The sequence below is a fragment of the Pelodiscus sinensis genome, chromosome 2 (genome assembly GCF_052426305.1).
Source record: "Pelodiscus sinensis isolate ZL-2025 chromosome 2, ASM5242630v1, whole genome shotgun sequence".
NCBI lineage: Eukaryota > Metazoa > Chordata > Testudines > Trionychidae > Pelodiscus > Pelodiscus sinensis.
The window spans coordinates 264,070,527-264,093,994 of record NC_143053.1 but is presented as its reverse complement, the minus strand read 5'-3'; the positions used below and the strand labels follow the sequence as shown (position 1 = coordinate 264,093,994).

Sequence of the window (23,468 nt, the reverse complement as noted above, 5' to 3'; positions counted from 1 at the left end):
CACCTCCACAGATCTGAGAAAGTGGGTCTGGCCCATGAAAGCTCATCACCTAATACACCATCTTGTTAGTCTTTAAAGAGCTGCACAGTCCTGGCTCTTGTTTCAGCCAGACCAGACTAACACGGCTACATCTCTATTACTAGAGTTTAGTGAGGCATTTGATCCGGTCTTGCGTGACCTTCTTATCGATAAGCTAGGGAAATACAATTTCGATGGGGCTACTATAAGGTCAGAGTCTAACTGGCTGGATAACCTCAACTACCCACCTGGAGAAATAAAAAAGCAAATTGAAAGAGCCAGACGAATACCTAGAAACCATCTACTTCAAGACAGACCCAAGAAAACCAACAATAGAACACCACTTGTCATCACCTACAACCCCCAACTTAAACCTGTCCAACACATTATCAATAAACTACAGCCTATATTGGAACAGGATACCATACTCAAAGAGGCTCTGGGAGACAGACCCATAGTCTCCTATAGACAACCACCTAACCTCAAGATGATTCTTACCAACCACCACAGGACATACCACACTAATACCAACCCTGGTACCTTCCCTTGCAACAAACCCCGTTGCCAGCTTTGTCCACATATTCATTCTGCTGATACCATTATTGGACCTAACCAAGTGAGTTATAAGATCACGAACACATATTCCTGCGCATCCAGAAATATAATCTATGCTATCATGTGCCGAAAGTGTCCGTCTGCTATGTACATTGGACAAACATCTCAGACACTTCGCCAAAGGATCAATGCCCACAAAACAGATATCAGACAAGATCACAAAGAGAAAACAGTTTCTTGCCACTTTAACCAGAAAGGACACTCTCTAAATGACTTGATTACCTGCATCCTGCTTCAAAAGCCTTTTAAAACTGCACTTGAAAGAGAATCCTCTGAACTGTTATTCATGCTAAAATTCGACACTTTACGCCGGGGTCTTAACAAAGACTCTAGTTACCTTACCCATTACAAAGATAGCTTCCCCAATTATCACCTCTAATATCATTAGTTCACAGACATTTACCTCCCCCCCCCCCCCCCCGCATCCCCCTCCTGTTCTGCAATGTGATTTGTCCTTTTCATATTTGTTCATTTTTTTAATTGTATCCTTTGGTATATATGGTTGTGACTATTTTCTTCCACTATTTGATCTGAGGAAGTGGGTCTGGCCCACGAAAGCTCATCACCTAATAAACCATCTTGTTAGTCTTTAAAGTGCTACATTGTCCTGTATTTTGTTTCAGCTACCCCAGACTAACATGGCTACATTTCTATCACTGTTCTCAGAGGGTAGTTATTAATGGATCACAATCCTGCTGGGAGGGCATAACAAGTGGGGTTCAACGGGGTATGTTTTGGGACCGGTTCTGTTCAGTATCTTCATCAACAATTTAGATATTGGCATCGAGAGGGCACTTATGAAGTTTGCAGGTGATCCCGAGCTGGGAGGGGCTGCGACTGCTCTGGAGGAGAGGGGCAGAATTCAAACTGAGCTGGGCAAACTGGAGAAATGGTCAGAGGTAAACAGGATGAGGTTTAATAAAGAGAAATGCAAAGTGCTCCACTTAGGAAGGAACAATCAGTTCCATACATACAAGATGGGAAGCGACTGTCTAGGAAGGAATCCCTGCAACAGGCTCCCTTGTTCCTGCACCCCCCCTCCTGGCCAGACACGCTACTCCCAGCCTGCTTCTGCACCTTCCCTCCCACCTGGGCCTCGTAACCTCCCCCCTTGTGCCCCCCACCCCATCTCGCTCACTGGCAGCCCTGTCCCACACACTGAACCCCTCATTTTTGTCCCAAACTCAGAGCCTAAGGGGGTCCATAAAACCCAGCTAACTCCGGAGCCCTAGAAAAGTAAAGCTGGCCAATGGGAAGCCCTGAACCTCAGCCCTCCCTGTCCCTTCCCCTCCTCCCGTGGGGCTGGAGCGCCAGAGGAGTGAGGGGTCTCAGTTGGGGGCCACATCAGTGGGGGCTGGAGATTTTTTTTGCTTCCACTTGTGTGGTCCCCACCTGATTTTTCTGTGGGTCAGTGGTTGCCCAGCCCTGACGCAAATAAAAGAAAACATGGAAACCTTTTGTGTTGGATGGTTTAGTTGTGTGGGGCTGGGGCGGGCGCGCGCTCCTGACACGTGGAATGTGCACAGGTCCCGCTCCCCGGTGCACATCCCATGTCAGGATGGGTCAACGATTCTTCTCGGCTCGCTGTTCCTTGCAAGGCTGCATCTGGGATCAGGGCACAATTGAAGGCAAGATGGGGATTGCCACATGGCACTGATCTCTCTCCTGGCATCCTCCTGGCCAGAGGAGGTCACATGGTCCAGTGACCTATCCCTGTGTCCCATGTCCGCAGCCACTCTCTGCAGGTTCCCAGACGCATTGCTCAGGTGTGTATTGGGCATCTTGAGGCTGTGTCTACATTGGCATGACATGCTGCCTGTCTACACTGGCGGGGAGTTCCTGCGCAAGAACACGGCCGTGCAATGTGTGAAATCAGGGCTTCCTGCGCCAGCACTCTGACGCTCCCGCTCAGGAAGAAGCCCTTTTGCACAACTGTTCTTGCGCAAGAGGCCAGTGTAGACAGGCAACGTGAATTTCTTGTGCAAGAAAGCCCAATGGCTAAAATGGCCTCAGAGCTTTCTTGCGCAATAGAGCGTCCACACTGGCACGGATGCTCGTGCACAGAAGCACGTCTCTTGTGCAAAGGCACATGCCAGTGCAGACGCTCTCTTGCACAGATACTTTAACGCAAAAACTCTTGTGTTAAAAGTATTTGCGCAAAATCTTGCCAGTGTAGCCGTAGAGTCCTTGTCTTCGGAACTGTGCTAATGAGCATAGTCATTGACTGGACAGTGCAGGCAGAGAACACTCACAGCGCCAGCACAGAGTCCGCATTCATAGCTCCACACACACACCGCACAAGGGCATGAGTCGCACGCATAGAATCAGTAGGACCTACGCTTTCGTTTAACACCCTGCATGGCCCCTTTGTATAGACTTTGGGGCAACCCCCCACCCCGGGGTGCAGCCGTGACCTGTCTGAGCTCCTTAAAATCCAGTCATGTAATCAATTACCAGTGAGTTTGCATTAGCAGCTGAGTGCTCTGCGGAAAGGTTTGCATGGAGCCACATGGTCCATGTACCAAAGAATACGAGAACCACGGAAACAGAGGCACCCCTGGCTCTCCCCCAGAAGCACTTGCAGCATAGTTGCATGGGGGGGGGTCCTAGGAGGCCCAGCCCAGCCCCACGGGCAGAGATCGGTGGGGGGAGAGCTCAGAGGGGCCTTGACACGCTTTACTTCCAGTCACTGACCCCGGCGCTGCCTCCAGGGTGGGACTTCTCGTGGCAGGGGCAGGCTAACGGGGTGGGGCCACCATAGGCCCCGCCCCCAGGGACCCGGGACACGCCCAAGCGTGGCCAGGCCCCGCCCCCGTCAGTCCGCCAGGCCTAGCTGGGGAGGGGCGGGGGGAGGGGCAGGGCTTTTATGGGATAGCCCCACGCCCGGGCCCCGCCCCGGCAGGAAGCGCGGGGGCTGCCGGGAAAGGCCGCGCGGGGGCTGCTGGGAGTTGGAGTCCGGGCTGGCCCGGTGCGGAACGATGCAGAAATACGAGAAGCTGGAGAAGATCGGGGAAGGTGCAGGAGGGTGCGGCCGGGCCGGGGGGGGCGCTGGGGCCGGGGGGGGGCCGGCCGGGCCGGGGGGGGGGCGGGGGGGGGGGGGCGCTGGGGCCGGGGGGCGGGGGGGGAGCCGGGCGGGGGGGGCCGGCGCCAGGGGGGGGGGGGGGGCAGCGCGGGGCCGGGGGGGGCGCCGCCGGGCCGGGGGGGGGCGGGGCTGGGGCGGGGGGGGGCGCCGGGCCGGGGGGGGGGGGGCGCTGGGGCGGGGCGGGCGGGGCTGGGGCCGGGGGGGGCCGCCGGGGGGGCTGGGGCCGGGGGGGGGGCCGGGGGGGGGCGCTGGGGCCGGGCCGGGGGGGGGGCGGGGCTGGGGCGGGTGGGGGGGCGCGGGGCCGGGGGGGGGGGCGGGGGGGGGGGCTGGGGCGGGGCCGGGGGGGGCGCCGGGGCGGGGGGGGGGGCTGGGGCCGGGGGGGGGGGGGGCCGGGGGCTGGGCGGGGCTGGGGCCGGGTGGGGGGGCGCCGGGCCGGGCTCTCACGCCCTCCCCCCCAGGCACCTACGGGACCGTGTTCAAAGCCAAGAACCGGGAGACCCACGAGATCGTGGCGCTGAAGCGGGTCCGGCTGGACGATGACGACGAGGTGAGAGGCCCCGAGCCCCGCCCTGAGCTACCTGGCCGGGGGGGGGCCTGTCCCGGGGCCCGGGGGGGGGATCCTGTCCCGGGGGCCTCGGGGGGGGGGGCCTGTCCCGGGGCCCGGGGGGGGGGCCTGCCGGGGGCCGGGGGGGGGGCCCTGTCCCGGGGCCGAGGGGGGGGGGGCCTGTCCCGGGGCCCGGGGGGGGGCCTGCGGGGGGGCCGTCCCCCGGGCCGGGGGGGGGGGGGGTCCTGTCCCGGGGGCCGGGGGGGGGGGGTCCTGTCCCGGGGGCCGGGGGGGGGGGTCCTGTCCCGGGGGCCGGGGGGGGGCCTGGGGGGGCCTGTCCCGGGGCCGAGGGGGGGGGGCCCGTCCCGGGGGCGGAGGGGGGGTCCTGTCCCGGGGGCCGGGGGGGGGGCCTGTCCCGGGGGCCCGGGGGGGCCGGTCCCGGGGCCGAGGGGGCCTGTCCCGGTCCGGCCGCGCTGACACGTCTCCCCCCGGCAGGGCGTGCCCAGCTCGGCGCTGCGGGAGATCTGCCTGCTGAAGGAGCTGAAGCACAAGAACATCGTCAGGCAAGGGCCGGAGCTGAGCCTGGTCCCCCCCCCGCCGGCCCCTCCGCTCGCCCCCCAGGCCCCGGTGGGGGCTGCGGCTCCTTTCCCAGCAGGGCTGCTGCTTCCCATGCCAGGCCCAGCCCCAAGGCCGGGGGGCTGCGCGGAGACACCACCCGGCACGGAGGAGCTGCCGGGACACACCCACAGCACAGGGGTGTTGCACGGGGACACTCTCAGCACGGGGGGGGGCTGCACGGGGACACACCCACAGCACAGGGGTGTTGCACGGGGACACACTCAGCACGGGGGGGGGCTGCGCGGGGACACACCCACAGCACAGGGGTGTTGCACGGGGACACACTCAGCACGGGGGGGGGCTGCACGGGGACACACCCACAGCACAGGGGTGTTGCACGGGGACACACTCAGCACGGGGGGGGGCTGCACGGGGACACACCCACAGCACAGGGGGGTTGCACGGGGACACACTCAGCACGGGGGGGGGGCTGCGCGGGGACACACCCACAGCACAGGGGTGTTGCACGGGGACACACTCAGCACGGGGGGGGGGCTGCGCGGGGACACACTCTCGGCACGGGGGGGGCTGCGCGGGGACACACTCTCGGCACGGGGGGGGGCTGCGCGGGGACACACCCACAGCACAGGGGTGTTGCACGGAGACACACTCAGCACGGGGGGGGGGCTGCGCGGGGACACACTCTCGGCACGGGGGGGCTGCGCGGGGACACTCTCGGCACGGGGGGGGGCTGCGCGGGGACACTCTCGGCACGGGGGGGGGCTGCGCGGGGACACTCTCGGCACGGGGGGGGCTGCGCGGGGACACAGTCTCGGCACGGGGGGGGCTGCGCGGGGACACAGTCTCGGCACGGGGGGGGCTGCGCGGGGACACTCTCGGCACGGGGGGGGCTGCGCAGGGACACACCCACAGCACAGGGGTGTTGCACGGAGACACACTCAGCACGGGGGGGGCTGCGCGGGGACACTCTCGGCACGGGGGGGGCTGCGCGGGGACACTCTCGGCACGGGGGGGGCTGCGCGGGGACACACTCTCGGCACGGGGGGGCTGCGCGGGGACACTCTCGGCACGGGGGGGGCTGCGCGGGGACACACCCACAGCACAGGGGGGTTGCACGGGGACACACTCAGCACGGGGGGGGCTGCGCGGGGACACAGTCTCGGCACGGGGGGGGGCTGCGCGGGGACACAGTCTCGGCACGGGGGGGGCTGCGCGGGGACACTCTCGGCACGGGGGGGCTGCGCGGGGACACACTCAGCACAGGGGGGCTGCGCGGGGACACAGTCTCGGCACGGGGGGGGCTGCGCGGGGACACACTCAGCACGGGGGGGCTGCGCGGGGACACTCTCGGCACGGGGGGGGCTGCGCGGGGACACACTCAGCACAGGGGTGTTGCACGGAGACACACTCAGCACGGGGGGGGCTGCGCAGGGGGGCTGCGCGGGGACACTCTCAGCACGGGGGGGGCTGCGCAGGGGGGCTGCGCGGGGACACTCTCGGCACGGGGGGGGCTGCGCAGGGACACAGTCTCGGCACAGGGCTGCTCTCACGGGCTCACTGGGTGTCCCTGCCTCGCAGGCTGCACGACGTGCTGCACAGCGACAAGAAGCTGACGCTGGTGTTCGAGTTCTGCGACCAGGTGAGCCAGGACGGGAAGGCCCGAGGCGCCGGGTGCGACGTCGTGGCGCTGTCGTCCGCCTTTGTAATCCTGTCTTCACGCTGCTGTTCTGTTCGCTCCTTGCAGTATTGGGGGGGGAGGGGGGGGTGCGCGCGCGCGCCTCAGTTTCCCCGGCCCCTGCAGCGCGCTCTGCACGATGGGGAGAGGCTGGGCTGGACTCACTGCAGACGCGTGTTGGGCCCAGACACAGGCGCTAACTCCTGCCCGAGGGGGGAGACCAAGGGCAGGCGGGGCTGCCCCAGGCTGGGGTCGGGCCTGGAGAAGAGTCGGTCTCGGCTGGGCTAGGACGAGAAGGGGCTGGGAGCAGGGACGGGGGTTCAGGGCCCCCCGAGAGGAACCAGGCTGCCTGCCCTGGCCCCGCGCCGTGTCCCTGGGACCCAATCGAGCGCCTGTTCGACCTGCTGCCAGAGAGCCACCTCTGGCTGGGGGGGGCTCCGTGTCACCGGGGGTCCGTGTGCTCGCCCGCCTGCCGGGGCCGAGATCCGCCAGCCTCCCCGAGCTCCCCGCTCTGCTCCTCACTGAGCCCGGCCTCCCCTGCGCCCAGGACCTGAAGAAATACTTCGACAGCTGCAACGGGGACCTGGACCCTGAGAACGTCAAGGTGGGTTTGCAGGGCGGGCGCTGGGCAGGGCCCCCCCGCTGCCCCCCAGCTCCGGGCGGGGCTGGGCCCCCCTGCTGCGCCCCCCCCCCCCGTTCCGGGCTCCGGGCGGGGCTGGGCCCCCCTGCTGCCCCCCGTTCCGGGCTCCGGGCGGGGCTGGGCCCCCCTGCTGTGCCCCCCCCCCGTTCTGGGCTCCGGGCGGGGCTGGGCCCCCCTGCTGCCCCCCGTTCTGGGCTCCGGGCGGGGCTGGGCCCCCCTGCTGCCCCCCGTTCTGGGCTCCGGGCGGGGCTGGGCCCCCCTGCTGCCCCCCGTTCTGGGCTCCGGGCGGGGCTGGGCCCCCCTGCTGCCCCCCGTTCTGGGCTCCGGGCGGGGCTGGGCCCCCCTGCTGCCCCCCGTTCCGGGCTCCGGGCGGGGCTGGGCCCCCCTGCTGTGCCCCCCCCCCGTTCTGGGCTCCGGGCGGGGCTGGGCCCCCCTGCTGCGCCCCCCCCCCCCGGGCGGGCGGGGCTGGGCCCCCCTGCTGCCCCCCGTTCTGGGCTCCGGGCGGGGCTGGGCCCCCCTGCTGCCCCCCGTTCCGGGCTCCGGGCGGGGCTGGGCCCCCCTGCTGCCCCCCGTTCCGGGCGGGGCTGGGCCGGCCGCACGCTCAGCACTGCCCTTCCCTCAGTCCTTCATGTACCAGCTGCTGAAGGGCTTGGCGTTCTGCCACAGCCGAAACGTGCTGCACCGGGACCTCAAACCCCAGAACCTGCTCATCAACCGAGTGAGTGACCCGGCGCCAGCGGGGGGGCGTGTGGGTTGGGCTCAGGGCAAGGGGCCACAAGCAGGGCTGGGGGGGCCTGGGGGGCGGAAGCGAGGGGCACTGGGTGGCAGGGGCTGGGGGGCTGGGCCAGGCTGGCGGGGGCTGGGGGGTGGGAGCGAGGGGCACTGGGTGGCAGGGGCTGGGGGGCTGGGCCAGGCTGGCGGGGGCTGGGGGGTGGGAGCGAGGGGCACTGGGTGGCAGGGGCTGGGGGGCGGGAGCGAGGGGCACTGGGTGGCAGGGGCTGGGGGGCTGGGCCAGGCTGGCGGGGGCTGGGGGGTGGGAGCGAGGGGCACTGGGTGGCAGGGGCTGGGGGGCGGGAGCAAGGGGCACTGGGTGGCAGGGGTGGGGGGCGGGAGCAAGGGGCACTGGGTGGCAGGGGTGGGGGGCGGGAGCGAGGGGCACTGGGTGGCAGGGGCTGGGGGGCTGGGCCAGGCTGGCGGGGGCTGGGGGGTGGGAGCGAGGGGCACTGGGTGGCAGGGGCTGGGGGGCTGGGCCAGGCTGGCGGGGGCTGGGGGGTGGGAGCGAGGGGCACTGGGTGGCAGGGGCTGGGGGGCTGGGCCAGGCTGGTGGGGGCTGGGGGGTGGGAGCGAGGGGCACTGGGTGGCAGGGGCTGGGGGGCGGGAGCGAGGGGCACCGGCAGGGCTGGGGGGCTGGGCCAGGCTGGCGGGGGCTGGGGGGTGGGAGCGAGGGGCACTGGGTGGCAGGGGCTGGGGGGCGGGAGCGAGGGGCACTGGGTGGCAGGGGTGGGGGGCGGGAGCGAGGGGCACTGGGTGGCAGGGGCTGGGGGGCTGGGCCAGGCTGGCGGGGGCTGGGGGGTGGGAGCGAGGGGCACTGGGTGGCAGGGGCTGGGGGGCGGGAGCGAGGGGCACTGGGTGGCAGGGGCTGGGGGGCTGGGCCAGGCTGGCGGGGGCTGGGGGGTGGGAGCGAGGGGCACTGGGTGGCAGGGGCTGGGGGGCTGGGCCAGGCTGGTGGGGGCTGGGGGGTGGGAGCGAGGGGCACTGGGTGGCAGGGGCTGGGGGGCGGGAGCGAGGGGCACCGGCAGGGCTGGGGGGCTGGGCCAGGCTGGCGGGGGCTGGGGGGTGGGAGCGAGGGGCACTGGGTGGGGGGCGGGAGCGAGGGGCACTGGGTGGCAGGGGCTGGGGGGCTGGGCCAGGCTGGCGGGGGCTGGGGGGTGGGAGCGAGGGGCACTGGGTGGCAGGGGCTGGGGGGCTGGGCCAGGCTGGTGGGGGCTGGGGGGTGGGAGCGAGGGGCACTGGGTGGCAGGGGCTGGGGGGCGGAGTGAGGGGCACCGGCAGGGCTGGGGGGCTGGGCCAGGCTGGCGGGGGCTGGGGGGTGGGAGCGAGGGGCACTGGGGGGCGGGAGCGAGGGGCACTGGGTGGCAGGGGCTGGGGGGCTGGGCCAGGCTGGCGGGGGCTGGGGGGTGGGAGCGAGGGGCACTGGGTGGCAGGGGCTGGGGGGCTGGGCCAGGCTGGTGGGGGCTGGGGGGTGGGAGCGAGGGGCACTGGGTGGCAGGGGCTGGGGGGCGGGAGCGAGGGGCACCGGCAGGGCTGGGGGGCTGGGCCAGGCTGGCGGGGGCTGGGGGTGGGAGCGAGGGCCACTGGGTGGCAGGGGCTGGGGGGTGGGAGCGAGGGGCACTGGGTGGCAGGGGCTGGGGGGCGAGAGCGAGGGGCACTGGGTGGCAGGGGCTGGGGGGCGGGAGCGAGGGGCACCGGCAGGGCTGGGGGGCTGGGCCAGGCTGGCGGGGGCTGGGGGGTGGGAGCGAGGGCCACTGGGTGGCAGGGGCTGGGGGGTGGGAGCGAGGGGCACTGGGTGGCAGGGGCTGGGGGGCGGGAGCGAGGGGCACCGGCAGGGCTGGGGGGCTGGGCCAGGCTGGGGGGGGCTGTGGGGCGGCTTGCCTGGCTCGGGCTGGCAGCGGTGGGGCCGGTGGGGCCTGCGTGTGACCGATTCGCCTTCTGTCCTGGGAGAACGGGGAACTCAAACTGGCCGACTTCGGCCTGGCTCGGGCCTTCGGGATCCCGGTGCGCTGCTACTCGGCAGAGGTGAGTGCGGGGGGCAGACCTGGCGGCCTCGGGCCTCAGCAAGGCTGGGCAACCCGGGGGAGGGGGTCCCACAGGCGGCTCGGGGGCATCATGTGGGCGGCTGGGGAGGGCTCTAAGCAACCCACGGGCTGCTCGTGGGGATCACGCGGGCGGCTGGGGGGGCTCGGGGGGATCACGCGGGCGGCTCGGGGGGATCACGCGGGCGGCTGGGGGGGGTCTGGGTGTCCCGCGGGCGGCTGGGGGGGTCTGGGCGTCCTGCGGGCGGCTGGGGGGGTCTGGGCGTCCTGCGGGCGGCTGGGGGGCTGAGCCCTGGCTCCGTGCCCGGCAGGTCGTCACTCTGTGGTACCGGCCCCCTGACGTGCTCTTCGGTGCCAAGCTGTACTCCACCTCCATCGACATGTGGTCGGCCGGCTGCATCTTCGCAGGTAGGCGCTGCCCAGGGAAGGGGGGGCTAGTGCCCAGGCAGGGGGGGGGGGGCAGTGCCCAGGCGGGGGGGGGGGGGCAGTGCCTTGGTCATGGGGGGGGCCAGTGCCCAGGGGGGGGGGGCAGTGCCTTGGTCATGGGGGGGCCCAGTGCCCAGGCGGGGGGGGGGCAGTGCCCAGGCGGGCGGAGCTAGACCTCCGTCCGTGGGGGGGTGGCGAGGCGAGGGCGGTGCTCCTGGGGCAGGGGGGTGTCTGCGGGGCGTCCCAGCTCAGCCCATCTCTCCCAGAGCTGGCCAACGCGGGGCGGCCCCTCTTCCCAGGGAACGACGTGGACGACCAGCTGAAGAGGATTTTCCGATATCCTTCCCTGGGGGGCTGGGCGCTGACCCGCTCTGGGGGTGGGGCCGGCTGGGGAGCACGAGTCTCCTGGCCTCTGGGGGCTCAGGGACGCTGCCCTTTGCGGCCGAGGGAGCCCTGCGGGGCTGGGCCTGGCTCTGCCGGGGGGGGGGGCCGGGGGAGCCCGTGGGGCTGGGCCTGGCTCTGCCGGGGGGGGGGGGGCTGCCCTTTGCGGCGGGGGAGCCCTGCGGGGCTGGGCCTGGCTCTGCCGGGGGGGGGGGGGCTGCCCTTTGCGGCGGGGGAGCCCTGCGGGGCTGGGCCTGGCTCTGCCGGGGGGGGGGGGGAGCCCTGCCGGGGGGGGGGCGCGGGGCTGGGCCTGGCTCTGCCGGGGGGGGGGGGGCCGGGGGGGGGCTGGGCCTGGCTCTGCCGGGGGGGGGGGGAGCCCTGCGGGGCTGGGCCTGGCTCTGCCGGGGGGGGGGGGCGCGGGGGGGGGGCGGGGGGGGGGGGCGCGAGGCTGGGCCTGGCTCTGCCTGCGCTCGGGTTTCTCTCCTGGCCCACTGGGGGCGGACGTGGCCCTTGACCCGCCCACGCTGCTGGGGACCCCGAGCGAGGAGCAGTGGCCGGCCATGACCAAGCTCCCAGATTACAAGGTGAGTCCCGGGCTGGGGCCGGGCCGGTTGGCTGGTTGAGACGTGTCCCCGCGGGGAGGAGCCCGGCGGAAAGGGATCCAGGGTCAGAGTGGCCACAAGCTGAGGACTCAGCCGTGGGACGCTGCTGCAGGGAAAGACGTGATCGTGGGCGGCAGTCACAGGCGCGGGAGCCAGACGCGAGGAGCCCCCTGCCGCTCGGCTCCGCTCGGCTCCGCTCGGCTCCGCTCTGCGCTGGTTGGGCCTCCGCTGGAGTCGTGGGGCCAGTTGTGGGCACCGCGGTTCAGGCCGGGTGTGGACGCATTTGCGAGAGGGTCCAGAGAAGAGCAGCGGGAATGATTGACGGTCGAGAGAACAGGAGCCGTGAGGGGAGGCTGAAGGAACTGGGCTTGTTTAGTTTGGAAAGGAGCAGACTGAGGGGCCATGAAGCCGTTCTCTGGTATCTCAAAGGGGGTCACAGGGAGGAGGGAGAGAACTTGTTCCCCTCGGCCTCTGAGGGCAGGACAAGCAGCAAGGGGCTTAAGCTGCAGCCAGGGAGGTTGAGGTTGGACGGTAGAAACTCCCTGCCTGCCCGGGGGCGACACGCTGGGATCAGTTGCCTGGGGGCTGGGAATCCCCAGCGCTGGGGATGTGGACGAGCAGGGGGGACAGACCCAGCCGGGGATGGGCCAGACGGCGCAGGGTCCTGCTAGGCAGGGGACTGGACTTGATGTCCATGATTCTGTGGTTCCCAAGAGTGGGGTGTAGGAGCTGGGGGGGTGGGGGTCGGCCTGTGTCTGGGCAGTAGGACTTGGGGGGGGGGTTGGCCTGGTCCCAGGGGCGGGGTTAGAGCTGGGGGGGGTTGGCCTGGTCCCGAGGGGGGCGGGGTTAGAGCTGGGGGGGGTCGGCCTGGTCCCGGGGGGGGCGGGGTTAGAGCTGGGGGGGGGTTGGCCTGGTCCCGGGGGGCGGGGTTAGAGCTGGGGGGTTGGCCTGGTCCCGGGGGGGCGGGGGGTTAGAGCTGGGGGGGGTTGGCCTGGGTCCAGGGGGGGGGAGCGGGGTTAGAGCTGGGGGGGGTGGTGGCCTCGGCCTTCCGGGGGGGGGGGGTTAGAGCTGGGGGGGGTTGGCCTGGTCCCCTGGGAGGGGGGGGGGGTCGGGGTTAGAGCTGGGGGGGGGGGGTTGGCCTGGTCCCCGGGGGGCGGGGTTAGAGCTGGGGGGGGCCTTGGCCTGGTCCCGGGGGGGGGGCGGGGTTAGAGCTGGGGGGGGTCGGCCTGGTCCCGGGGGGGCGGGTTAGAGCTGGGGGGGGTCGGCCTGGTCCCGGGGGGGGCGGGGTTAGAGCTGGGGGGGGTCGGCCTGGTCCCGGGGGGGGGGTTAGAGCTGGGGGGGTTGGCCTGGTCCCGGGGGGCGGGGGTTAGAGCTGGGGGGGGTTGGCCTGGTCCCGGGGACGGGGTTAGAGCTGGGAGGGGGTTGGCCTGGTCCCGGGGGGGGCGGGGTTAGAGCTGGGGGGGGTTGGCCTGGTCCCGGGGGGCGGGGTTAGAGCTGGGGGGCTTGGCCTGGTCCCGGGGGGCGGGGTTAGAGCTGGGGGGGGTCGGCCTGTGTCCCAGGGGCGGGGTTAGAGCTGGGGGGCTTGCCTGGCCCCGGGGGGCGGGGTTAGAGCTGGGGGGCTTGCCCGGGTCCCGGGGGCGGGTTAGAGCTGGGGGGGGTCGGCCTGGTCCCGGGGGGCGGGGGTTAGAGCTGGGGGGGGTCAGCCTGGTCCCGAGGGGGGGGGGTTAGAGCTGGGGGGTTGGCCTGGTCCCGGGGGGCGGGGTTAGAGCTGGGGGGTTGGCCTGGTCCCGGGGGCCGGGGTTAGAGCTGGGGGGTTGGCCTGGTCCCGGGGGGCGGGGTTAGAGCTGGGGGGGGTTGGCCTGGTCCCGGGGGCCGGGGTTAGAGCTGGGGGGGGTCGGCCTGGTCCCGAGGGGGGCGGGGTTAGGGCTGGGGGGGGTTGGCCTGGTCCCGGGGGGCGGGGTTAGAGCTGGGGGGCTTGCCCTGGTCCCGGGGGGGGCGGGGGTTAGAGCTGGGGGGCTTGCCCTGGTCCCGGGGGGCGGGGTTAGAGCTGGGGGGGGTTGGCCTGGTCCCGGGGGGCGGGGGTTAGGGCTGGGGGGGGTCGGCCTGGTCCCGATGGGGGCGGGGTTAGAGCGGGGGGGGGTCGGCCTGGTCCCGGGGGGCGGGGTTAGAGCGGGGGGGGTCGGCCTGGTCCCGGGGGGCGGGGTAGAGCTGGGGGTTGGCCTGGTCCCGGGGGGCGGGGTAGAGCTGGGGGGCGGCCTGGCCCGGGGGGCAGGGTTAGGGCTGGGGGGGGTCGGCCTGGTCCCGGGGGGGGCGGGGTTAGACCTGGGGGGGTGGCCTGGTCCCGGGGGGCGGGGTTAGAGCTGGGGGGGGTCGGCCTGGTCCCGGGGGGGGGCGGGGTTAGAGCTGGGGGGGGTCGGCCTGTGTCTGGGCAGTAGGGCTGGGGGGTCAGCCTGGTCCCGGGGGGGGGGGTCGGCCTGGTCCCGGGGGGGCAGGGTTAGAGCTGGGGGGGTCGGCCTGTGTCTGGGCAGTAGGGCTGGGGGGGTCGGCCTGGTCCCGAGGGGGGCGGGGTTAGAGCGGGGGGGGGGTCGGCCTGGTCCCGGGGGGGCGGGGGTTAGAGCGGGGGGGGGGGTCGGCCTGGTCCCGGGGGGGCGGGGTTAGAGCGGGGGGGGGTCGGCCTGTGTCTGGGCAGTAGGGCTGGGGGGTCGCCCTGGTCCCGGGGGGGGCGGGGGTTAGACCTGGGGGGGTCGGCCTGTGTCTGGGCAGTAGGGCTGGGGGGTCGCCCTGGTCCCGGGGGGGGCGGGGTTAGACCTGGGGGGGTCGGCCTGTGTCTGGGCGGTAGGGCTGGGGGGGTCGCCCTGGTCCGGGGGGGCGGGGTTAGACCTGGGGGGGTCGGCCTGTGTCTGGGCAGTAGGGCTGGGGGGGGTCGGCCTGGTCCCGGGGGGGGGGTTAGCCCTGGGGGGGTCGGCCTGTGTCTGGGCAGTAGGGCTGGGGGGTCGCCCTGGTCCCGGGGGGGCAGAGCCGGGGTGCACCTACCCGCCCCCCCTCTCCCCTCGCAGCCGTACCCCATGTACCCTGCCACGACGTCGCTGCTGAACGTGGTGCCCAAGCTCAGTGCCACGGGACGGGACCTGCTGCAGGTGAGGGCGGGGCTGAGCCAGTGCTGTGCGCCATGGGGCAGGCCCATCCCGGAGGGGGCGGGGGCGGGGTCTGTGACTGGCCGGGACAGTTTGGGGCACTTTGACCAAGCCCTGTCATGCCCCCCCCCCCACATGCTGCCTGGGGCCGAGCTGGGCGGCTAGGGCTCCCTCCCCTCTGCGCAGCCGCCCGCCCCGGGAAGGGGTGGGATGGGCCCCTCCCCGCAGCCCGGCCACCCGCCCGCCCCGGAAGGGGTGGGAACGGGCCCCTCCCCCGCAGCCCGGCCGGCCGCCCGCCCCGGGAAGGGGTGGGAACGGGCCCCTCCCCCGCAGCCCGGCCGGCCGCCCGCCCCGGGAAGGGGTGGGAACGGGCCCCTCCCCCGCAGCCCGGCCGGCCGCCCGCCCCGGGAAGGGGTGGGAACGGGCCCCTCCCCCGCAGCCCGGCCGGCCGCCCGCCCCGGAAGGGGTGGGAACGGGCCCCTCCCCGCAGCCCGGCCGGCCGCCCGCCCCGGAAGGGGTGGGAACGGGCCCCCTCCCCCGCAGCCCGGCCGGCCGCCCGCCCCGGAAGGGGGTGGGGAACCGGCCCCTCCCCCGCCCCGGGAAGGGGTGGGAACGGGCCCCTCCCCCGCTCACCCAGCCGCTCTGCTGCCTCCACAGAACCTGCTGAAGTGCAACCCGGTGCAGCGGATCTCGGCGGAGGAGGCCCTGCAACACGCCTACTTCACCGACTTCTGCCCCCCCTAGCCCGGCCGGGGCCTCTGGGCGAGGGCAGGGAGCCCCGCCCCTCCCCAAACTATTTATTAGTTTTGAACCAATTGCAGCTGGGACCCTGGGGCAGGACCAGCCCCACCCCGCCCTGCTGCGAGCACCCAGGGCCGGGCAGCGCCCCTCCCTGCTGGATGGGGGCAGGGGCCAGCTGCCCCTGGCCTGGGCTCCGGCTCGCCGGGCCACCTGCAGGCCCTGGGCCCCCCCTGGCTGTGGGGGCCCTGGCAGCCTCCCCTCCCTCGTACGTGCTCCTGTGTGGCTGAAGGTGTATGTTTAATTTCATAAATGGTTCCCCCCAGCCTCCTGTGTCTCATCCCTGCGGGGGGCCGGGTGGCACTCGGCCTGGGGTTGTTGGGGGGCGGCCGGGTGGCAGTCAGCCTGGGGTTGGGGGTGGCTGGGTGGCACTCGGCCTGGGGCAGGGTGGTGCTGGGGGGCGGGTGGCACTCGGCCTGGGGCGGGGGGGTGTGGGGGGGGGGATGCTGGGGGGGGGGGCAGGGTGGCACTCGGCCTGGGGCGGGGGGGTGTGGGGGGGGGGACCTGGGGCGGGGGGGTGCTGGGGGGCAGGGTGGCACTCGGCCTGGGGCGGGGGGGTGCTGGGGGCGGGAGGTGCTGGGGGGGGGCACTCAGGGGCAGGGGGGCTGGGGGGCGGGTGGCACTTGGCCTGGGGTTGGGGGGGCGGCTGGGTGGCACTTGGCCTGGGGTTGTGGGGGGGGCGGGGGGTGCTGGGGGGCGGGTGGCACTCGGCCTGGGGCGGGGGGCCCGGTGGGGCCTGACCAGAGCCCGGGCGTGGTGACGGGGCCTGCGGGTGAGGGGCAGAGCCGAGCGCGGCGAAGGGGAAGGCCTGCTGGCCGGGGGGCTGGGGTGCAGGTGCCTGGGCCAGGGCCCGCTGGCCAGCCAGGCCCCTTCTCCCCCACTCCCTCCCCAGGTGAGTCCACCACAAGCCCCTTCGCTGCAGGCCCCGGCCCTCGTCCCCCCCATTCCTGGGCCCGCCTGCAGCCGTCCCTCCCCCAGGCACCGAAAGGACGGAGCAGAGGGGAGATTCGAACACCCAGGCGGGTTTTACTGACACAGGAGAGGCACAAGCTGACACTGCGCCACGGGGAGGGGTGCCACGGGCTGGCGGGGGGGCAGGGGAGGGGTGCTGCTGGGGCAGGGGTGGGGAGGGGCACCGCTGGGGAGGGCGCAGGGCAGGGGAAGGGTGCACCTGAGGTAGGGGGCAGCTGTGGGGCCAGGAGGCAGGGGAGGGGCACTGCTGGGGAGGGCGCGGGCCAGGGGAGGGGTGCACCTGAGGTAGGGGGCAGGTGTGGGGCCAGGAGGCAGGGGAGGGGCAGGGGAGGGGCAGGGGAGGGGTGCACCTGAGGTAGGGGGCAGGTGTGGGGCCAGGAGGCAGGGGAGGGGCACTGCTGGGGAGGGCGCGGGCCAGGGGAGGGGTGCTGCTGGGGCAGGGGTGGGGAGGGGCACCGCTGGGGAGGGCGCAGGGCAGGGGAGGGGTGCACCTGAGGTAGGGGGCAGGTGTAGGGCCAGGAGGCAGGGGAGGGGCACCGCTGGGGAGGGCGCGGGGCAGGGGAGGGGTGCAAGCAGTTCATGCAGATAGGTGGGCAGCAGGGCTCTCGGGGCCGCTGGCACGGGGCCTGCCCTGTCCCGGGGGCCGCCCTGCCTGAGTGAGCTGGGAGGGGCGGGTGCCCCAGGAGCCCTGTGGGGTGCAGCTGGGCAGGGCAGGGCACAGCCGGGGGAGCTGGCTGGGCCCCGGCCAGCCCGGCTCCTCGGAGGCGCTGCCTCCCTCACGCTGCATGGCCTGGCCGGGTCCCAGCGCCCTTGTCCACAGAGCAGCCGGCCCCTGGAGCCGCCCACAGCAGGAGCCCCCCGGCGCGGCCGTGCAGGGAAGCCCAGGGCGATGTGTGAGGCCCAGCTGGCTGGGGGTTCTGGGGCCCAGCGGGGAAGCCCAGGACGGCAGGGCTGCTGCAGGTCCCGTCTGGGGGCTGTTGCGGGCTGAGGTGGCGCCTGGTGCCCTCTGTGCTGAGTCTGCCCAGCCGGAGCGGCCGGGCGCTTGCTGGCTGGCGGCGGGGCCGGAGGCCGGAGCGGCCGGGCGCTGGCTGGCTGGCGGTGGGGCCGGAGCGGCCGGGCGCTGGCTGGCTGGCGGTGGGGCCGGAGCGGCCGGGCGCTGGCTGGCTGGCTGGCTGGCGGTGGGGCCGGAGCGGCCGGGCGCTGGCTGGCTGGCGGTGGGGCCGGAGCGGCCGGGCGCTGGCTGGCTGGCTGGCTGGCGGTGGGGCCGGAGCGGCCGGGCGCTGGCTGGCGGCGGGGCCGGGGCCGGAGCGGCCGGGCGCTGGCTGGCTGGCTGGCGGTGGGGCCGGAGCGGCCGGGCGCTGGCTGGCTGGCGGCGGGGCTGGAGTGGCTGGGCGCTGGCTGGCTGGCTGGCGGTGGGGCCGGAGCGGCCGGGCGCCGGCTGCCCCTCAGCAGGCAAACTCCTCGAAGTTGCCCAGGGCCGCGTGCCGAGGTAGCATGTTGGGGGCGAAGGCCAGGCTGTCGGGGCGGCTCCGCAGGGAGTGGCAGGTGCTCTGGGGAGGAACGGGGCATGAGAGGCAGGCGCTGTCCCCATCTGTCCCCCACCCGGCCCCTTGTCCTGCTGTCCCCACCGCCGGGCTCTGCTCTCAGCTGCATGGGCCTGAGAGCTGGGTTGCTCGTGGCTGCCCTGCCCCCTCTGGCGTGCTGGGTGCTGGGGGGAGCTAGCAGCGCCACAGAGGCTGCTGGCCAGCCCAGCTGGAGCCGGGTTCGGGCCTGAGGCCTGCATCGGGGAGTCCTGGGAGGGGGGCGGGGGGGGGGCTGGGCTAGACACTGGCCTGAGCACCTGGCAGGGTGGGGCTGGGGGCTGTGGCCTGGAGTGAGGGTGGAATTGATGGAGCCCCAGGGCGGGCAGAGACCTCGAGTCACCGAGTCCCTAAGGCAGGACCGGCCCGACTCAATCAGCCCGGCCAGGACTTGGTCAAGCAGGGAGTTAAACACCCCTGGGGACGGAGAGCCCAGCCCCTCCCTCGGGACGCAGCCCAGCGCTTCCCACTGCAACGTGAGCCCATTGCTCCTCGCCCCTGTGAGGGAGTGGGCCGGCCCTGCCCTCGGGGCATCCGCTGGTGGCTGTGGGCTGGGGTGACCCCTGCTGGCCGCTACCTGTAGCACTGCCCGGCAGGACGGCTGCCCTAAGTCACTGAGGCAAAGACCTGACCGGTCAGACCGGTGGAGGGCAGGGAGGGAACGAGGGAGGGAGGGTTCGGGGGAAGGGGAGTTGCTGGGGGGGAAACATGAAAAAAAGAGCCTGGGCGGAGGGGGACGATGGACCCGGGGGGGCGGAGGCGCCCTGGCCCTGACTCCAGTAATGACACCGAGTCTGTGCGGGGCTGTACCCGGAGGAGCGATAAGCCCCCTTTCTACCGGCCTGTTCTGGCTGCTCCGGGGGTGCGGGGCTGGGGGGACCCCGATGCACCGTCACCCCCCCACGGACCCCACAGCGGGGGGGGGTCCACCCTGGTGGCCCTGGGTCCACCCTGGTTCGCAGTCCCTGGTTGCCTGTCGGGCTGGGTGTGACCCCAGCGCCCCAGCTGCTCTGCGGAGAACCGGGGCGCTGCCACGCCCCCTGCAGGGCGGGGTGAGGGGCGGGGTCCCCGACGCGCCGTCACGCCCCCTGCAGGACGGGGTGAGGGGCGGGGTCCCCGACGCGCGGTCACGCCCCCTGCAGGACGGGGTGCAGGGGGGTCCCCGACGCGCCGTCACGCCCCCTGCAGGACGGGGTGAGGGGCGGGGTCCCCGACGCGCCGCCACGCCCCCTGCAGGGCGGGGTGAGGGACGGGGTGAGGGCCGGGGTCCCCGACGTGCGGTCACGCCCCCTGCAGGATGGGGTGAGGGGGGGGTCCCCGACGCGCTGCCACGCCCCCTACCGGGCGGGGTCCCCGACGCGCCGTCACGCCCCCTGCAGGGCGGGGTGAGGGGCGGGGTCCCCGACGTGCGGTCACGCCCCCTGCAGGACGGGGTGAGGGACGGGGTGAGGGGCGGGGTCCCCGACGTGCGGTCACGCCCCCTGCAGGGCGGGGTGAGGGGCGGGGTCCCCGACGTGCGGTCACGCCCCCTGCAGGGCGGGGTGAGGGACGGGGTGAGGGGCGGGGTCCCCGACGTGCGGTCACGCCCCCTGCAGGACGGGGTGAGGGGCGGGGTCCCCGACGCGCCGCCACGCCCCCTGCAGGACGGTGTGAGGGGCGGGGTCCCCGACGCGCCGCCACGCCCCCTGCAGGGCGGGGTGAGGGACGGGGTGAGGGGCGGGGTCCCCGACGTGCGGTCACGCCCCCTGCAGGGCGGGGCGCCCTCCCCGCTGGAATGGTGCGACGGCGCCTCGGGGTCCCCGCCCCGGCCCCCCGGAGCAGCCAGCCCAGGCTCCGCCGGGCGCAGGACGGGGGGTCATTGCTCCGCCAGGGGACGGCCCAGCACAGACGTGGGGTGGTTTCCGGAGTCGGGGCCAGGGCACCTCAGCCCCCTTGGGGGAGGGGCCCGTCCCCCCGGCCCTCAGCCCCAGCAACCTCAGTCTGTCTCCCGCGTGGTCCCGCCCCAGACGCCCCCCCCCCGGGGCTGGTCTCCGCTTCCCTGGCTTTGTCTCTCCTGGGTGTCTGAGGGGTGCGCCCCCCTCCCCGGCAGCTCAGGCCGGAGCCTGCTCCCCTGCTGCCCCCCGGCCTGGGCAGGGGGCGGGGTCACTCGCTTAGGGCTGGGGGGCCCCTTCCAGCTCAGCTGAGAGGGCTGGGTACCCGGCTGTCGCTGCCACATCTCGGGGGTCTCTTCTTGTTCTTGTAGAAACTGCAGAGTTTGGCCCGAAACACCTGGGGAGCAAGCAGGGGCGCCAGTCACTCCGGAGGGGGTCCCAGGCCCCAGCCCGTGGGGCACTGGGCAGTCCCTCAGCCCCATCTGGCCCCTGCCCTCGAGCCAGGCCAGGCCAATGCAGGGAAGGTGGAGATGGGCCCGATGCTGCGGTGAGGGGCAGGCATGGGACACAGACATTCCGTGTCACCCAGCAGGAATGGCTTGTAGCAGGCCTGTGTGTGCCTCAGTTTCCCCCTCTGTGCACCAGTGTTCCATGTCAGGGGCAGAGGGGCTGGGGCACATGTAGGGGGGTTGGGGCTCCAGCTGGCATTGGAGCTTAAACAGGCTCAGGAGCCTTGTCAAGGCAGAAGTCTCAGGGGGGAGACCAAGGTGTGGGGGAGCTGCCCACTCTCAGAAGTGGGGCAGGCCAGTGGGGTGCCAGGGGCAGCCAGCCTCCTCCCACTCTGCATGGCCCGGGGGGGGCGGGAGAGCCTGGGGGGCGGGAGAGTCTGGGGGGGCGGGGGGCGGGAGAGCCTGGGGGGCGGGGGGCCCGGGGGGGCGGGGGAGCCCGGGGGCGGGGGGAGCCCGGGGCCCGGCTCGGCGCCCTCACCTCGTACAGGTAGTCGAAGATCTCCAGGATGGTCAGGATGCTGGCGCCGATGAACAGCCCCATCTGGCCCCCGATGTCCCCTGGGGGCAGGGCCAGCATGTGAACAGGCAGCCCGGCCCTGGCTGGGGGACCCGCCCCCCTGGGAAGTGGCACTGCCTGTGGCTCAGGACATGCCACGGCTCCTAGCCCGCCACGGTCTGCAGGCCACAGGCACCCTCCCCCCACGGGTGCCCCTCCCCCTGCGGGCGCTCGCCCAGCCGCCCTGCCCCATGGGCCCGTGCCCAGCCGCCCCTCCCCCCTCGGGCGCTCGCCCAGCCGCCCTGCCCCATGGGCCCGTGCCCAGCCGCCCCTCCCCCCTCGGGCGCTCGCCCAGCCGCCCTGCCCCATGGGCCCGTGCCCAGCCGCCCCTCCCCCCTCGGGCGCTCGCCCAGCCGCCCTGCCCCATGGGCCCGTGCCCAGCCGCCCCCCCCACAGATGCTCACCCAGCCGCCCCTCCCCCCACGGGCGCTTGCCCAGCTGCCCTGCCCCATGGGCCCGTGCCCAGCCGCCCCTCCCCCCACGGGCGCTCGCCCAGCTGCCCTGCCCCAGGGGCCCATGCCCAGCCGCCCCTCCCCCCGCAGTGCTCGCCCAGCCGCCCTGCCCCATGGGCCTGCGCCCAGCCGTCCCCCCTGTGCCGCAGTGGGGGGGAACTTGCTAACTCACTGGCTAGTGTCTGTAGCACCACCCAGCAGGGCAGGCGATGGGTCATTATGCAAAGGGATCTCTCAGCCGGTCTGACCAGCTACCCCCATGGGGAGGAACAAAGGAAGGGGGATGCTGCCCTGGCTGGGGGGCAGGGCTGGAGGAGGGTGAGTTAGTCTCTGGCTGGGATCATGGAGGAAGCAGCCTCAGCAAAGGCTGGGGGGTTTAGAAGCCGAGACCCCTGCCCCATATCAAGGGGGGCTGAGGCATCCTAGGCCTGCCCTGGAACCTGATGACATCTGTGCTGGGCTGTACCCTGGAGAAGCAATAAACCACCTCTGTTCTACTGGCTGGGGGAGTCTGTTCGTGCCCTTTCGGGGGTGCAGGAGACGGGGGACCCCCAACATGTCGTCATCCCAGCCGCCCCCCCCCACGGGCACTCACCCAGCTGCCCCTCCCCCCAGGGGCGCTCGCCCAGCCCCTCCCCCCACGGGCGCTCGCCCAGCCCCTCCCCCCACGGGCACTCACCCAGCCCCTCCCCCCAGGGGCACTCACCCAGCAGCCCTGCCACTTCATAGGCCTTCTTCTGCTCAATGGTCTCATAGTTCAAGGCTTCAAAAAACACGTCCAGCACCAGCACGTTGTCCCTGGGGGCCGGGGCCAGACAGACGGACGGACAGGGGGTGAGTCCGAGTGACTGGGGTGTAGCACCTGGGCTGCGGTGTGGGGGGGCACTCCCGGGGAGACAGGAGATGCAGAGACGAGGTCGTGCTGTCGGGGGGCTGTGCCGCGGGGCGGGAGGCGAGCCGTCGGGGGGCTGTGCCGCGGGGCGGGGGCGAGCCGTTGGGGGGCTGTGCCGCGGGGCGGGGCGGGGGCGAGCCGTCGGGGGGCTGTGCCGCGGGGCGGGGGCGAGCGGGGGGGCCGGGGGGCTGTGCCGCGGGGCGGGGGCGAGCCGTCGGGGGCTGTGCCGCGGGGCGGGGCGGGGGCGAGCCGTCGGGGGGCTGTGCCGCGGGGCGGGGGCGAGCCGTCGGGGGGCTGTGCCGCGGGGCGGGGGGCGAGCCGTCGGGGGGCTGTGCCGCGGGGGGGGCGGGGGGGGGCGAGTCAGGGGGCTGTCGAGGGGCTGTGCCGCGGGGCGGGGCGGGGGCGAGCGGGGGCTGTGCCGCGGGGCGGGGGCGAGCCGTCGGGGGCTGTGCCGCGGGGCGGGGGCGAGCCGTCGGGGGGCTGTGCCGCGGGGCGGGGGCGAGCCGTCGGGGGGCTGTGCCGCGGGGCGGGGGCGAGCCGTCGGGGGCTGTGCCGCGGGGCGGGGGCGAGCCGTTGGGGGGCTGTGCCGCGGGGCGGGGGCGAGCCGGGGAGGGCCGCGAGGTGGTACTCACGAGATGTACTGCTCGCTCTTGTTGTACTTCTTGGCCAGGTACTTGGCGGAGGCTTTGCTGGGGATCTTGACCATGGAGAGCTCCTTGCTGTAGCGCACGGTGTCACAGGGCGTGCGGCACATGCAGAACTCGCTGTCCTTCTTCACCAGGAAGTCTGGGGGCAGGGGGCGGGGCGTGAGCAGGCAGGACCCTGAGGGGCCAGGGAACCCCAGTAACTGGGCCCAACACAAGGCCTCTACTGCTTGGGGGACAGCCCCGGGGACCCCAACCCTTCTCTTCCCTTCCCCGCCTCTTCCCCTGCAGCAGCGCAGGCTGGGGATGGGAGACTGGAGGGTACGCTGGCCCTGCTCTCCAGGCCCCCAGGGGGCAGATGGCTCTGGCAGGCGTTGCCCCATGCGGGGCAGTTCCAGTTCCAGTTCCGGGATGGTGTGGCTTGGGGTAGGATCCTGGCCCGGGCCTGGGACAGCTCCCCAGTGGCGTGTGGGGGAGGAGGCACAGCAGGGTGAGGCGCTGCCCAGGGGACGGGCCTCGGTGGGTACCTACCCAGGGCAGGGTCGGCGCACTCCTTGTACTGCTCCGGCGTGCACACGTTGGCATTCCCTGGGGAGGGGGCACAGGGTCACTCGGGGCGGGGGCGGCTGACAGAGCCCCGTGGCTGAGGCTCTAACGATGCAGCCCCTCACCCACGCACATGGCT

General features: G+C 72.8%; 2 protein-coding genes across 4 annotated transcripts in view; one reads left to right on the top strand and one right to left on the bottom strand.

Moving 5' to 3' along the window:
* Window positions 1–3,494: 3,494 nt before the first annotated feature.
* CDK5 (cyclin dependent kinase 5) lies at window positions 3,495–15,573 on the top strand. Its single transcript, XM_089776866.1, has 12 exons — window positions 3,495–3,648; window positions 4,174–4,262; window positions 4,755–4,822; window positions 6,417–6,477; window positions 7,061–7,117; window positions 7,776–7,871; window positions 9,875–9,949; window positions 10,278–10,374; window positions 10,659–10,728; window positions 11,297–11,357; window positions 14,432–14,512; window positions 15,167–15,573. The coding sequence occupies exons 1-12, from the start codon at window positions 3,612–3,614 to the stop codon at window positions 15,251–15,253; spliced, it is 879 nt and encodes a 292-aa protein (XP_089632992.1). The 5' UTR covers window positions 3,495–3,611; the 3' UTR covers window positions 15,254–15,573.
* A 1,048-nt stretch (window positions 15,574–16,621) lies between these two features.
* ASIC3 (acid sensing ion channel subunit 3) overlaps window positions 16,622–23,468 on the bottom strand; it is a 34,008-nt gene continuing 27,161 nt past the window's right edge. Inside the window, exons 5-10 of one of the 3 annotated variants that reach the window (XM_089776865.1) lie at window positions 23,315–23,371; window positions 22,772–22,925; window positions 21,954–22,045; window positions 20,718–20,797; window positions 20,056–20,127; window positions 16,622–17,829 (exon numbers count right to left, since the gene is read on the bottom strand). In XM_089776865.1, coding sequence (XP_089632991.1) covers window positions 17,725–17,829; window positions 20,056–20,127; window positions 20,718–20,797; window positions 21,954–22,045; window positions 22,772–22,925; window positions 23,315–23,371 — 560 coding nt within the window. In that variant the 3' untranslated portion in view covers window positions 16,622–17,724. Of the gene's footprint in view, window positions 17,830–20,055; window positions 20,128–20,395; window positions 20,798–21,953; window positions 22,046–22,771; window positions 22,926–23,314; window positions 23,372–23,468 lie in introns of those variants that run through there. The other 2 variants (XM_089776863.1, XM_089776864.1) reach the window with 2 other exon arrangements.